Source organism: Ruditapes philippinarum, unplaced genomic scaffold (assembly GCF_026571515.1).
Source record: "Ruditapes philippinarum isolate M1 unplaced genomic scaffold, ASM2657151v2 ctg4252_1_1_1_1, whole genome shotgun sequence".
Lineage (NCBI taxonomy): Eukaryota > Metazoa > Mollusca > Bivalvia > Venerida > Veneridae > Ruditapes > Ruditapes philippinarum.
Genome location: NW_026858509.1, coordinates 170622 through 183013, shown reverse-complemented (window position 1 = coordinate 183013; position 12392 = coordinate 170622). Strand labels below are relative to the sequence as shown.

Genomic DNA, 12392 nt, shown 5'->3' with positions numbered 1-12392 from the left:
GGGTAACAATCTCAGAGTCGTCTGGTTAGCTCAATAGGTAGAGCGTTGGACTGTGAATCGGGCGGCCCTGCGTTCAATTCCCTGACTAATTTTTCATTGTTTCTACCATTATTGTTTTGTGGATGTACATGTGATTCTCTGTTGAAAATAAATTGTTAAAATATAAGAATGCTTATTTGTTTCCCCTTTTGACCTATTCATATTCAATTGATACCAAAACGTTTTTGGTTATGGTTATAAAGAGCTTTAAAATGAAAAAAAAAACATGAGGTTAGTCCATGGTTATAAATGGTTGGACAACTCTGATCATGGTCTGAAAAGGTTTGATTAAGGTCAGATAATAGTCAGAAAAGGTTGAATTACAGTCAGATAATGGTCAGAAAAGGTTGGATTAAGGTCAGATAATAGTCAGAAAAGGTTGGATTATGGTCAGATAATAGTCAGAAAAGGTTGGATTAAGGTCAGATAATAGTCAGAAAAGGTTGGATTATGGTCAGATAATAGTCAGAAAAGGTTGGATTATGGTCAGATAATAGTCAGAAAAGGTTGGATTATGGTCAGATAATAGTCAGAAAAGGTTGGATTATGGTCAGAAAAGGTTGGATAAAGGTCATTTTCTGACGTTGTATAGACGTCGGTTTCTGACGTCTAAAAAACTTTCAAATCCAACCTTCTGCCAACGTTTACACAACGTCAGGGTCTAACGTCAGTACAACGTTGTGACAACGTCTTTTGTTTGCTGGGCTGTACTGTAGGCAGAGTATGTTACCACCAGACCAATGCGCCAAATCTTTCAAGTACTCTTAATCAGATCATCTTTACTTCAAGCTTCAAAAAAACAAGAACATATTGCCAATTCGATTACCAAGTACAAATGTACGTCTTTATCCGAAGTGTGAAAGTTGTTATTATCATCAACGAAAAGTTTTCCGCTTGCACCCTTTGCTATTTATTTAATCAGTTTGCCAATAGGGAGTTGTACAAACGTGTCCTTAGACACCTGTACCGCAAAAGCAAGTTCACAGTAACTCAAAAACACGCGTACTTGAGAGTTACATACATAAAATGGAAAAAATTCACACTTAAAAAAGTATAAGGTTATTGATAGAAGGTGTAAAATCAATACATTCATTTTTATAATCCAATATTTAATGTGTGGATTTTTGTAAACAAATAATAGGTGAGAATTCGTTTGAGTGCAAACTACTGGTATTATACGCAGTTTCTAAAAAACGCCCGCAAAGTAAATTTGCTCAAAGAACTTTTCGTTGTAATAAATGGTGTGTTTTGTTAAACAATTTGTACTTTATATAACATGGGAAACATCATTGACCTGATAATTTATAAACTGTAATGGTAAAGGGAGGCCGCTTTTATGTAAGTTAACACTATTATATTTTATATAAAACTATTTACTAATTCTGAACTGTTAACCTTACATTTCCCTATACGGTGAACCACTGAGTTTTTTTTACTACATTAAGGGACCGCATTTTTTTTTCACTTTTTTTCTGTATAAATGGATGTAGGTCTGTGCCAAAAACTCGTGTAAAATATTTCAGATCATTCTCTTAAGCCTCATTTACACAGTCCCGGTTTGGCGTCCCGGTTTACCACGGTTTAGTCTACCGGGATCAACCGTGATAAACCGGCGTAGGGCTGTAGCGATTCTATGAAGTACCGGGACAAACCTTGATGAACCGGGACAAACCGGGAGATCGCCACGGTTGTATTAAAATGTTTAATACAACCGGGGTTCACCGGCACTCACCGGGAATGAAGCCTAGAACCGTGTCTATCGGCTTGGCTCCGGGAATCGCCGGGGAACCACCGTATCTATACCGTTTCCATACCGTGACAAACCGTAGTAAACCGGGATGCGTGTTAATCAATGTCCACACGGCAGAGCGCAGGTGATGACACAATGTCGCCACGGTAAAAACAGAAGAGCCACATTGTGTACACCGGTCTTACTGATATTTGAGAGACCGGTGTGAATACAATGAGAAGAGCCAGGGTAAATTGCGGTTATTTGCGACAACGCTCCGGTTGGACGCGGTAATGTCCTGGATATTGCCGGCAAGTCCCGGTTATTCTATAAGTTATAAAAATCGTTGACGGGTTATATGGCCCTATATAAACGGCTATTTGTAAATATAACCCGAGCCGTTATGCGAGGGTTATATTGCAACAGTTTATATAGGCCATATAACCTGTCAACAATCTTTAAAACGAATTTATAATACAGCAAGCATCATTTTTTTTGAGGGAAAAGTAAGATTTCTTCATCCGTGTATATAAAACTAGCAGTCAAGCAGTTTATTCTCATAAACTTTGAACCGGGAAGCATCGGCGCATTACCAGAGCGTCACCGGGACTGTACCGGCATCACACGTAGCTTAACCGTGGCGAAATCGGCGATGTTCGGGATGAACCGTGATGAAACCGTGTCTAGTCGGGTCTCCACCGGGAATACACCGGGTTAGCATCGGCACTTAACGTATATATCTGGTGCTATATCGGGTACTGAACCTGGAATACACCTGGTATACACCTGGGCTCTGTCGGGGATGTGTAAACGCAATGTAAATTTTCAGAAAATCACCACGGAACACCACGGTTCACCGGTTTAAGACACCGTAGCGTTACCGTGTCTTTACCGGGAGAGTGTACATGTGGCTTTACTTCGTGTCCAAAAGATATTCAATTTTATTGTTTAAATTGACCCCAAAATTAAAGGCGTTGCGGGGCTTTTCACTTAAATTCGCTAAACAATCGCATAAAAGCACTTAGCTATTTTTTAGCCGAGAATATCTTTATATTATCCCCGACATATTTTTTTCTTTTTTAAGTGATTCAACTAATTTATGAAACAATTTCAAATTGTATGATTTAAGCTATTGAACCTCAGTAGAACTCAAATTCTTTTTCTCAGTGGACGAAAAAGTAGGTCAAGGACCAAATACATGAACATGTACTTATCAAATTCTAAAATGACCTTTTCCACGATTAAGTACAATACAGGCCGCTTTTACAAACATGTTATGTAACCTTTGTTCCATGCTGTTTTTGGAAGCGTTCGTGAAAGCACGGCTTTAATTGCAGTTAAAGACAAGGTTTTTTAAATGTGTAAATGTCTATGAGAAGAAATAAAAGATAAATTATAGATCAGCGTGAATTTATACCGCTCATGACTTTAAATGTTATTTTAAATGAAGTTATGTTAGTGTAACACACACCATCTTCAGAGAATGGTTTAAAGACGTCGAAATGTCCACGTATTTTTTTATCACATACCCGTGCCGATTTTCCGTAAAAATGGCATTGCATGGTCGTACACCATAGGCACGTGAATGAAAAATAATTCTTTTGCCATTTAAACAGTCTTTTTTTTTTGGAGGTATGTGGTAAATAAAATGTTATATTCGTGAACAAAATTTACTAAATTTACATTATTTATTCATTACTAAATTTATTGTTCTCGTTGAATAAAATAATATTTTGCTCATCAGACGCTCGCAAAATATAATTTTATTCAACGAGTTCAATGAATACAATGAATTGAACCTACACTTATTCAATATCCTCTACTTATTTATTTACACTAACAACTGATAAGGGACACAACAGACAATGCAGTGTAAGATGTTAAACAATTATCTTCAGGTCAACAGATGATAAAATAAAGACTGCAAGTCGACACATCTGCTATATAAAGTTCTACTAACATAATCTGTCGGTGCAAAACTGGAAGCACTTGGAAATCGTAACTTGGGGTTACAGTGTGCTAATAATCTTTTAATGAAAATTCTACATCTTCTTGGCAAAAATAATGTAAGTACATACATGTATCTCACTATGTTATTTTCCCATTTTGTTGAATGTAATTTGGTAAAAGGGAAGATTGGTATTCTTTTGGAAAGATTTTAATCTTCCCAGCAAACAAAAGACGTTGTACCAACGTTGTACTGACGTTAGACCCTGACGTTGGGTAAACGTTGGCAGAAGGTTGGATTTGAAAGTTGTTTAGACGTCAGAAAACCGACGTCTATACAACGTCATATAATGACCTTTATCCAACCTTTTCTGACCATTATCTGACCATAATCCAACCTTTCCCTGACCATTATTTGGACATAATCCGACCTTTTCTGACCATAATCCAACCTTTTCTGACCATTATCTGACCATAATTCAACCTTATCTGACCAAATTTTCTGACCATGATTTAGACTCTAACCTCATTCAAAACTTTTGGAATACGATTTTTTTTTTCATAATAGGGTAAACAAATAAGCATTTTTATAATTTTAGCAATTTATTTGTATACTCGGAATCACAAGTTCCAAACAAGAAATTTGGTACGATAACAAATGCAAGATTTACATAATATGTTTTGAAACTATTAAACTTGAAAGTATGTACTTTAATAACGCTTTATGTATTAAATAAGCATGTTTTAGAAATTAGATACACAAAATCCTTCTTGAATATTACCACTGACATTTTGTATAGTAAACATCCATGCATGTGTTTTTTATATCACCACTGATCATGAACTGATCACCCTGATTTTGGGATTTTCCAATCATCTATCCAGTTCACTGATTGTATGTTTGTCTTTGTATTTTATAACTGAATCTAGATATGAATGTTAAATGGAACAATATTCTGAATGTTTTGTTATCACTATAAATAGCAATGTTAATGTATCTTCTTTCATCCTCCTCCACTGTGTCGATCTGGGGCATACTTTAAGCGTATCATTGCCGTCTCCAACCTGAGATCTCATCACACTTTCTGAAATTAAAAAAATAAAATAATCAGTTACAAGTGCAAGAAATGAATCACGTTTACATATTATAATTAAACGAAATTCTGACAAACTCTCCAACTACTTAAAAAAGATATTTATTATTTTCTATCTAGTTTAAACCATATGTACTTAAGTGTACCTATATATCTATTGATTTTGATAAAAATGGCTTCGTGAATTTCATTATAAAATCAAGGGTAATAAGATCACTGTATTTTCTATAATATTTTGAAATATACCTGTCACAAAATCTTGGTAGGTTTTCATTTTTCTTTTCCTCTCAATACTTTCATCTTCCTCCTGAACTTTTGCCAGATGTTGAATTATCATAATTTCCACAATCTGAAAGACGAAATATAATCATTTTAGAATTAAACCATGTGGTGGAAGGATGTTTGTCTAATACAATAGGCAAAATCCAAATACTATTAATCTTAGTTAACTCATAAGGGCATGAAAAACTAACATAACAAATACCAAATTAATTCTACTCCCGCAAAAAATTGATACATGTATTGTTATTTTTTATATTCAATGTAATTTATACAAATTTTCATACAACATCAAAGAAATTCACATGTTACTGTCATTTTTATAGATATCATCTCTGCCCAGCATGATCCGATCTGCTAAGTGTATATAGGACAGACTGGCTTAGTGTACAAACGTTTTATGATACGAACATATAACTTGTTGATAAGCAGGCTAATTAACAAACTATTACTTTTATTGATTTATAACTATGATAATGTGTTTTCTGATTTATAATATGTTCAATGATGTTGTTTGATTACATTAATAAAAAGATAGCTAGTCAAAAACAATGTGCTTTCAGATATATCTTACCAAAGTCGTATCATTTACATGTATCAAATGCCATGAATCATTATCATTATATAAGAAACACATGGTATGCTTACAGTATTGGTAAAGTACTGCAATTAACAACGAGTAGTTGAACAACTACACAGATATCAAAATCAAACTGTGCATCTGATACGGCCCCTTATGTAAGGGAAATTCATGTTCATAAGAAATAAGAGGGAATTTTATTGACCAGCATTTGAATAATAAGAGTCTAACGTACTGCATTTAACTTTTTATTGATTTCAATTGCCAGGATATTTCCTACCATTGATTGTGCATTTATTTGGCTTGGCGATATAGTGTGGGAAAAATGATCCGATGATACAGACTGTTCTATAGCAAATAATTCAGTGCTCTTACGAGGAAACAAAAATGTTTATCTCGCGAAATCACGTGACATTAGGTTTTACCAGTCAAACATTACAATGATCAAATAGCCATCGAATCCATGCAAACATGCGGTAAATTAGCATTGAAAAACAATATATAATGTTTGCCTACCTTTTCATTTTGTTTGGAATATTCAACTTTGTCTGTCAACTCGTTGTTTTTTGTCCGCCAATACAATTGAATTTCAAATCCGATATATGTCGCCAATTCGAATTTACAAAATTATTTACCACTATAAAATAAAGCCCTCAAAAATGATAACAACTTCATTGTTAATTATATAAACACTTCTTAGACTAATTCGAGGAGGTAAGATATTATTTAAACGAAAATAGAGCAAATATATTTCATACTGATCTGCGACTATCCGTTTACCGAGCGCCACCTATCGAATATCGTACGTAGCCACCCACGTGATACTGTTATTGTTTTGATGGAGAAAATAAATATATCATTTTCCCTTTCTAAACTTAAATTTAAAATTCTAGCTGTTTATGCTTTCATTTATATATATATTGGTTTCATAAATTAAATTCACCTATTGTCAGATTACCGACCAAAACCCGACGTCGAGTCGACGTCAAAATGAAACGTCTGTTAGACGTCGGAGATTCAACGTCGGTTTAACGTTGTATGAAGGTCACCGACGTCGCGACCAAAATTCAACGTTGATCCAACGTTGTGTCAACGTCGGTTGTTTGCTGGGTTTAAGGAAGGTTAATTTATCTTTGGGGATATTGATATATATTTTGAAAGATTGTTAAACCTTGGAAAGATTGTAAAATCTTTGGAGAGATTGCAAATTCTTGGGAAAATTATTTATCTTTGGAAGAAAAAATTATATCTTTGGGAAGGGAGAAATTTGAAGTTCTTTAAGAAATTTGTTCATCATTTGGAGGAATTGATATATTCTTTTGGGAGACTGTAAAAACCTCTGGAAATTTGAAAAATCTACCCAATGTAATGCATCTGCAATGTGCTCGGAAACATTCGACAAACATCACTATTTGCAACCAACATATCGGTTTTAATAGAGTTTTGACATATTTAAAAACTAAATTTAGTAATGGTTTTTATTTGGAACAGATATAAGGAGTCAAAGTAATACTCACGTAATCGGCAATAGGACATATCATTTCAAGGGCCATTTTCACAACAAAGATTATTTATGGTTCTGCAATATTTCATTTTTCAACAGGCAAGAGAAGCTAAACCAAAGACAGGCATACCGGTTTGGATAATCGGACAAAATTGAGCAAAGTCGTTACAAACAAAACAAACATTGTACTTTCAGGCAGTATCTTTCCGGTCTGATATTTGTTTCGCATAGGAGATAAACAGTGGCGTCCTTGACATTATTAAAACATTTTTAAAAAAGAAATTTCCGACGCAAAACTGCATTATAATCTTTGAGCACATGATACGTTAACATGTCTTTAAAAGTTATAAGTGGTTATAGACACATTTTATTCCTTTCCTTGCTTCTCATGACGATGTCAGTTTCTTACTTCCTGTTTACTGAACACACAAAGTGGCAAGACTTGAAAGGAGTTGCCCAGTCATGGAGAGCATTTGCTAAGCGAGGTGATCGAAACAGTATGTTTAAATACAACACCTTAGATGGTGAAAAGGCGAATGGCCCGGATTTTGGTATTCCCGGTGTTGTGAAAAACAATAAAAATGATTTTAATCCTGCCGAGCATTCCACTGATAATCCAAATACCGGCGGCTTATTGGTAGCAGACGACACAAATGACACAAAACAAACGAAATGTCCGAACGGAAGCGTGTATTTCAGTAATGACTTATACGATTGTGACGGCATCATGAAAGATGCAAGATTCAAGCCGAAGAATAAAAACAATACGTTCAAAGATGAAATAGACCAAGAAATGTCTTCACCCCCGACATTAAAACTAAAACAACCAACAATTCAATCTAACGTAAAGCAATCCAACGGACACAACTCTGCAAAAAATAACAATAAAAGAGAAACAAAGAAAGAGCCCAAAAACATTTTTGTCAACTGTGGTGGAACATTTCCAAAGACACTTGAACTATTTTTAGATACGTATCCTAAATCTCCATCGTATTCGACATACACTTTCCTACCGGAAAATTCCTACGCAGTTATGTACTCGTATCTTCCAAACCATACAGTCATTCCATTTGAAGCCTCTTTTAAAAATAGTTCAAAGAATGTCGACGTGAAAGCATTTGGCGCGGACGCCGAGACTACTCAAACTATACAAGAAAAAGATCTTGCCGCGTGGCTGAAGGCGAATACAAATGAAGAAGATTTTGTTGTATTAAGAGTAGATTCAGAAGACGAAATTAAGATTTTGGAACATGTAGTCAAACGTAATAGTATGAAATTTATTGATAAATACTACACAGCACGTGGAATTAATGGATCCAAGCAAGAATTGAAACCGTTGATGGAAACAATGCGGCAGATGAAATTAAAAGCCTTTAAATGGGACAATGATATGGAGACGTATTCAGACTTCTTTCTGCTGAACCCCAATCACATCCCTGTGCCTGGGAAACGTATAACTTTATGTCAACAAAAGGAAGATGACGAAAAGTTCGCGCTCTTTTTATATTCGCCGTCTGCAAGCTTGAATTCAATTAAAGCTATTAACCTTCTACACAATTTTTCACCAAAAGATCGTCTGCAACTGACTATATTCTTGCGCTATGAAGTTTTCAAATTTGGAAGTTTTATTAATATGAAGTCGTTATTTTCAACTTTTCATGTTGGCTTGTATTATGACAGCGAAGGTTCAATGCAGGCAACAGATGGCGTGCAATACAATCAACTTAGAAACAAGTTAGTTTTTGTAAGGAGACTATTTGGTCAATTTGATCAAACTTTACAATATATTCTCACAGGAAATAATACCAACGAAAAAGTGGTTGCACGCATTCGAAAAAATCTTCACTACAGTTTTGTACAAGGGGGAACAGACATATCTCATCTAACTGAAAAGACATTAGCAGGCAGGACTGTTTCTATTGACGATACTGGAAAAGCAAAGGGTGATTTTTTACTTGTGAATATCGATACAATTAACGCGGAGTATTTAGTGCTGTATATGGTGCGTAGATTTGCTCCGTGGTTACTGACTATTCCAGAATGTGACGTAACACGTTCTGGAAGTCTTTTAAATAATAAAGATGCCGTTGTACTGTAAAATGCATTTAAATTGGTTGAAAATAAAAATGACTTTCAATAATTATTTCCACGTTAATTTTATTTTTTTCAATCATAATGTAAGGAACCCAACTGTGGGTACAGTGATACATAAAAAATATTTCATATGTGTACATCATCAGGTAATCATTTTTTACAGGAACACACAAATATAATTTGAAAAATCGTGTTACATGTCATGAAATACATGAAACAATGGACAATATCTGATGATTGAACCATAAAATAAATACAAGTACATAAAATACATCTAATAGAAGCTGCATGCCTCCAGATGAGCCTAAATATTTCAAGAAAAACATGAGAAACAAGCAATTATCATAGTATTGCAAGCAATCCATAAGTCCCCTACCGGTAAGAGCCCAAGCAACATTCTGAAGGGCCATTGGCCATTCACTTATGTTTCTATTTTAAGTGTTCACAGTGAACAGTTTTTATGTACAGACAGACAGACAGACTGAAGGACACTCTAAAGTTATTTTTTAAACATCCCTGTTATCAAAATATAACATTTTTAAAGCAAAATTTTTAAAAAAGGAGATAACGATGTCATAAATGATGTGAGTGTAACAAAGAACAATTAGTAATGAAGGTATGAATATTGAATGTTTATTTTGAATTTGAAGTAAATGAATGTTAAAAGAACGAATAGGAAAAAATACAAAGTTTAAGGAGGAGATAATTCTGGAAATATGGATGCTAGAATTTATAAACCTTGTTCATATTATTGTCATATTATTATGATGTGTGAGTTTGAAGAAAATCCTATCATAATTGAAGAAAATTACCAATTTCTCAAAAAAAGTCAAGTTCAAAAGGGGCATAATTCTGGAAATAGTCTTGCTAGAGTATTGAACTTTTTCACAAATGTTGAGTGATAATAAGAAACATTTATATGAAGTTTGAAGTAGTTCAGAAAAAAAGAAGTTATTAAAAAAAAACAATATTTTTTTCATGAAAATTTTAAGTTCCAGGGAGGTAATTCTGATAAATTTTTGTGCTACAGTTGTAAACTTTTGTCACATATGATGTGGTTGATGACTAGCCAACTTATATTTTAAGTTTGAAGAAAATACCTTAAGAAATAAGAGACTTATAGTGAAAAAACTGAAAAACTAGAATCAGAAATCTTGAAATTCAGTCTATTTGTTGCCATAGCAACCAGAGTTTTCAATACAGGAAGATAAGAAAAAGAATGTGCATAATTTCCATACTGCCATCTACCACTATGTCAAGTTTCATAAAAATATTTTCAGTATTTTTGCGCTATCACTGGATCCAGGTTATGTGTAAAATTTGCCATATTTTCAGTCTATTTGTTGCCATAGCAACCAGAATTTTTCAGCATAGGAAAAAAAAGAAAAAGACGTGCATAATCTCCATACTGCCATCTATCCATATATTAAGTTTCATAAAAATATTTTCAGTACTTTTTTGCGGTATCGCGCGGGTCCAGGTTATGTGTAAAATTTTGCCATATTTTCAGTCTATTTGTTGCCATAGCAACCAGAATTTTTCAACATAGGAAGAAAAAGAAAAAGACGTGCATAATCTCCATACTGCCATCTATCCATATATCAAGTTTCATTAAAATATTTTCAGTACTTTTTGCGTTATCGCGGGATCCAGTTTTGTGGACGGACGGACTGACGGACTGACAGACGGACGGACTGACGGACAGACGGACGGAGGGTAAACCTAAAGTCCCCTCCGGTAAACCGGTAGGGGACTAAAAAGTACAAAGATTTAAGGAAAAGTAAAAAGATTTTATGATTTTAGTAACAATTTACATGCTATGTGCTTTTTAGAATTGATCACCATATTTCTGCTGCTTTACTAATACAGTTAGAGCTATTTTTGCTTATTTTGACCTATTTTTTGGTTATTTATGTGCAAGTGCTGTTTGCAAATTGTAAAAAAATATTTTCTTTGTTCACTTCACAATATTTTACTTTTAAATACTTTTTCAAAATTTTCATGAAATCTGGAGGCGTGCTGCTTTTAGCTTATCAACACATGTACAAATATAGAAACATCCCTTCATTCCAACATGAGTATCTGGTAAATAATTAAGAAAATATACTGTATTAAATAATAAATATACTGTATTACCACTAAGTTTTCCTACCAAAAAAAAACAAGAGGGCCATGATGGCCCTGAAGTGGCTCACCTGTATATAGGCCCCCGGAGCGGGGCCAGTTTAAACCCCAGGGCTTTTATTTGAACAAACTTGGTAGACACCCATTAGAAGATGTTTCATGCTAAACATCTAAGGTCTAGCTGGTCAAGTTTTTTCTTTACACATATAGTTAAAAACAATGACACACCTGGGGCAGGGCCAGTGGGGTGGGGGCCAATTTTGACCCCAGGGCTTTTTTTTGAACAAACTTTGTAGACACTCACTAGAAGATGCTTCGTGCTTAATATCTAAACTCTAGCTATTTGAGTTTTTTCAAAGAAGATTTTTTAAGTTTTTGTTATACACATATAAGGAAAATGAATTACCCCCAGGGCGGGCCAATTTTGACCCCAGGGCTTTTATTTGAACAACCTTGGTAGACACTCACTAGGAAATGTTTCATGCTTAGTATCTAAACTCTAGCTATTTGGTTTTTTTTCAAAGAAGATTTTTTAAGTTTTTGCTATACGCATATAAGCATGCCAATTTTGACTCCAGGGCTCTTATTTGAACAAACTTGGTAGACATCCATTAGAACATGTTTCATGCTAAATATCTTAGCTCTAGCTCTTTGGGTTCTTTAAAAGAAGATTTTTTAGTTTTTACTATATGCATATAGGGAAAATCAATGACCCCCTGGGGCGGGGCCAATTTTGACCCCAGGGCTTTTATTTGAACAAACTTGGTAGACACCCATTAGAAGATGTTTCATGCTAAATATCTTAGCTCTAGCTCTTTTGGTTCTTTAAAAGAAGATTTTTTAAGTTTTTACTATATACATATAGGGAAAATCAATGACCCCCTGGGGTGGGGCCAATTTTGACCCCAGGACTTTTATTTGAACAAACTTGGTAGAAACTCACTAGAAGATGTTTCATGCCAAATATCTAAGCTCTAGCTCTTTGGGTTTTTTAGAAGAAGA

General features: G+C 34.4%; 1 protein-coding gene and 1 long non-coding RNA gene across 2 annotated transcripts; one reads left to right on the top strand and one right to left on the bottom strand.

Annotated features, from left to right (window-relative positions):
- Window positions 1-3654: 3654 nt before the first annotated feature.
- LOC132753450 (uncharacterized) lies at window positions 3655-9315 on the top strand. Its single transcript, XM_060743930.1, has 2 exons — window positions 3655-3834; window positions 7272-9315. The coding sequence occupies exon 2, from the start codon at window positions 7504-7506 to the stop codon at window positions 9268-9270; it is 1767 nt and encodes a 588-aa protein (XP_060599913.1). The 5' UTR covers window positions 3655-3834; window positions 7272-7503; the 3' UTR covers window positions 9271-9315.
- On the bottom strand, window positions 3934-6381 carry LOC132753451 (uncharacterized). The gene is made up of 3 exons (XR_009628955.1): window positions 6185-6381; window positions 5056-5158; window positions 3934-4800 (listed from the first exon to the last, which is right to left on the bottom strand). It is a non-coding gene; the product is annotated as an uncharacterized LOC132753451 (long non-coding RNA).
- Window positions 9316-12392: the final 3077 nt, after the last annotated feature.

Coding starts and splice junctions, on each gene's coding strand:
- LOC132753450 (XM_060743930.1), top strand. CDS start 7,504: ATGTCTTTAAAAGTTATAAGTGGTTATAGACACATTTTATTCCTTTCC.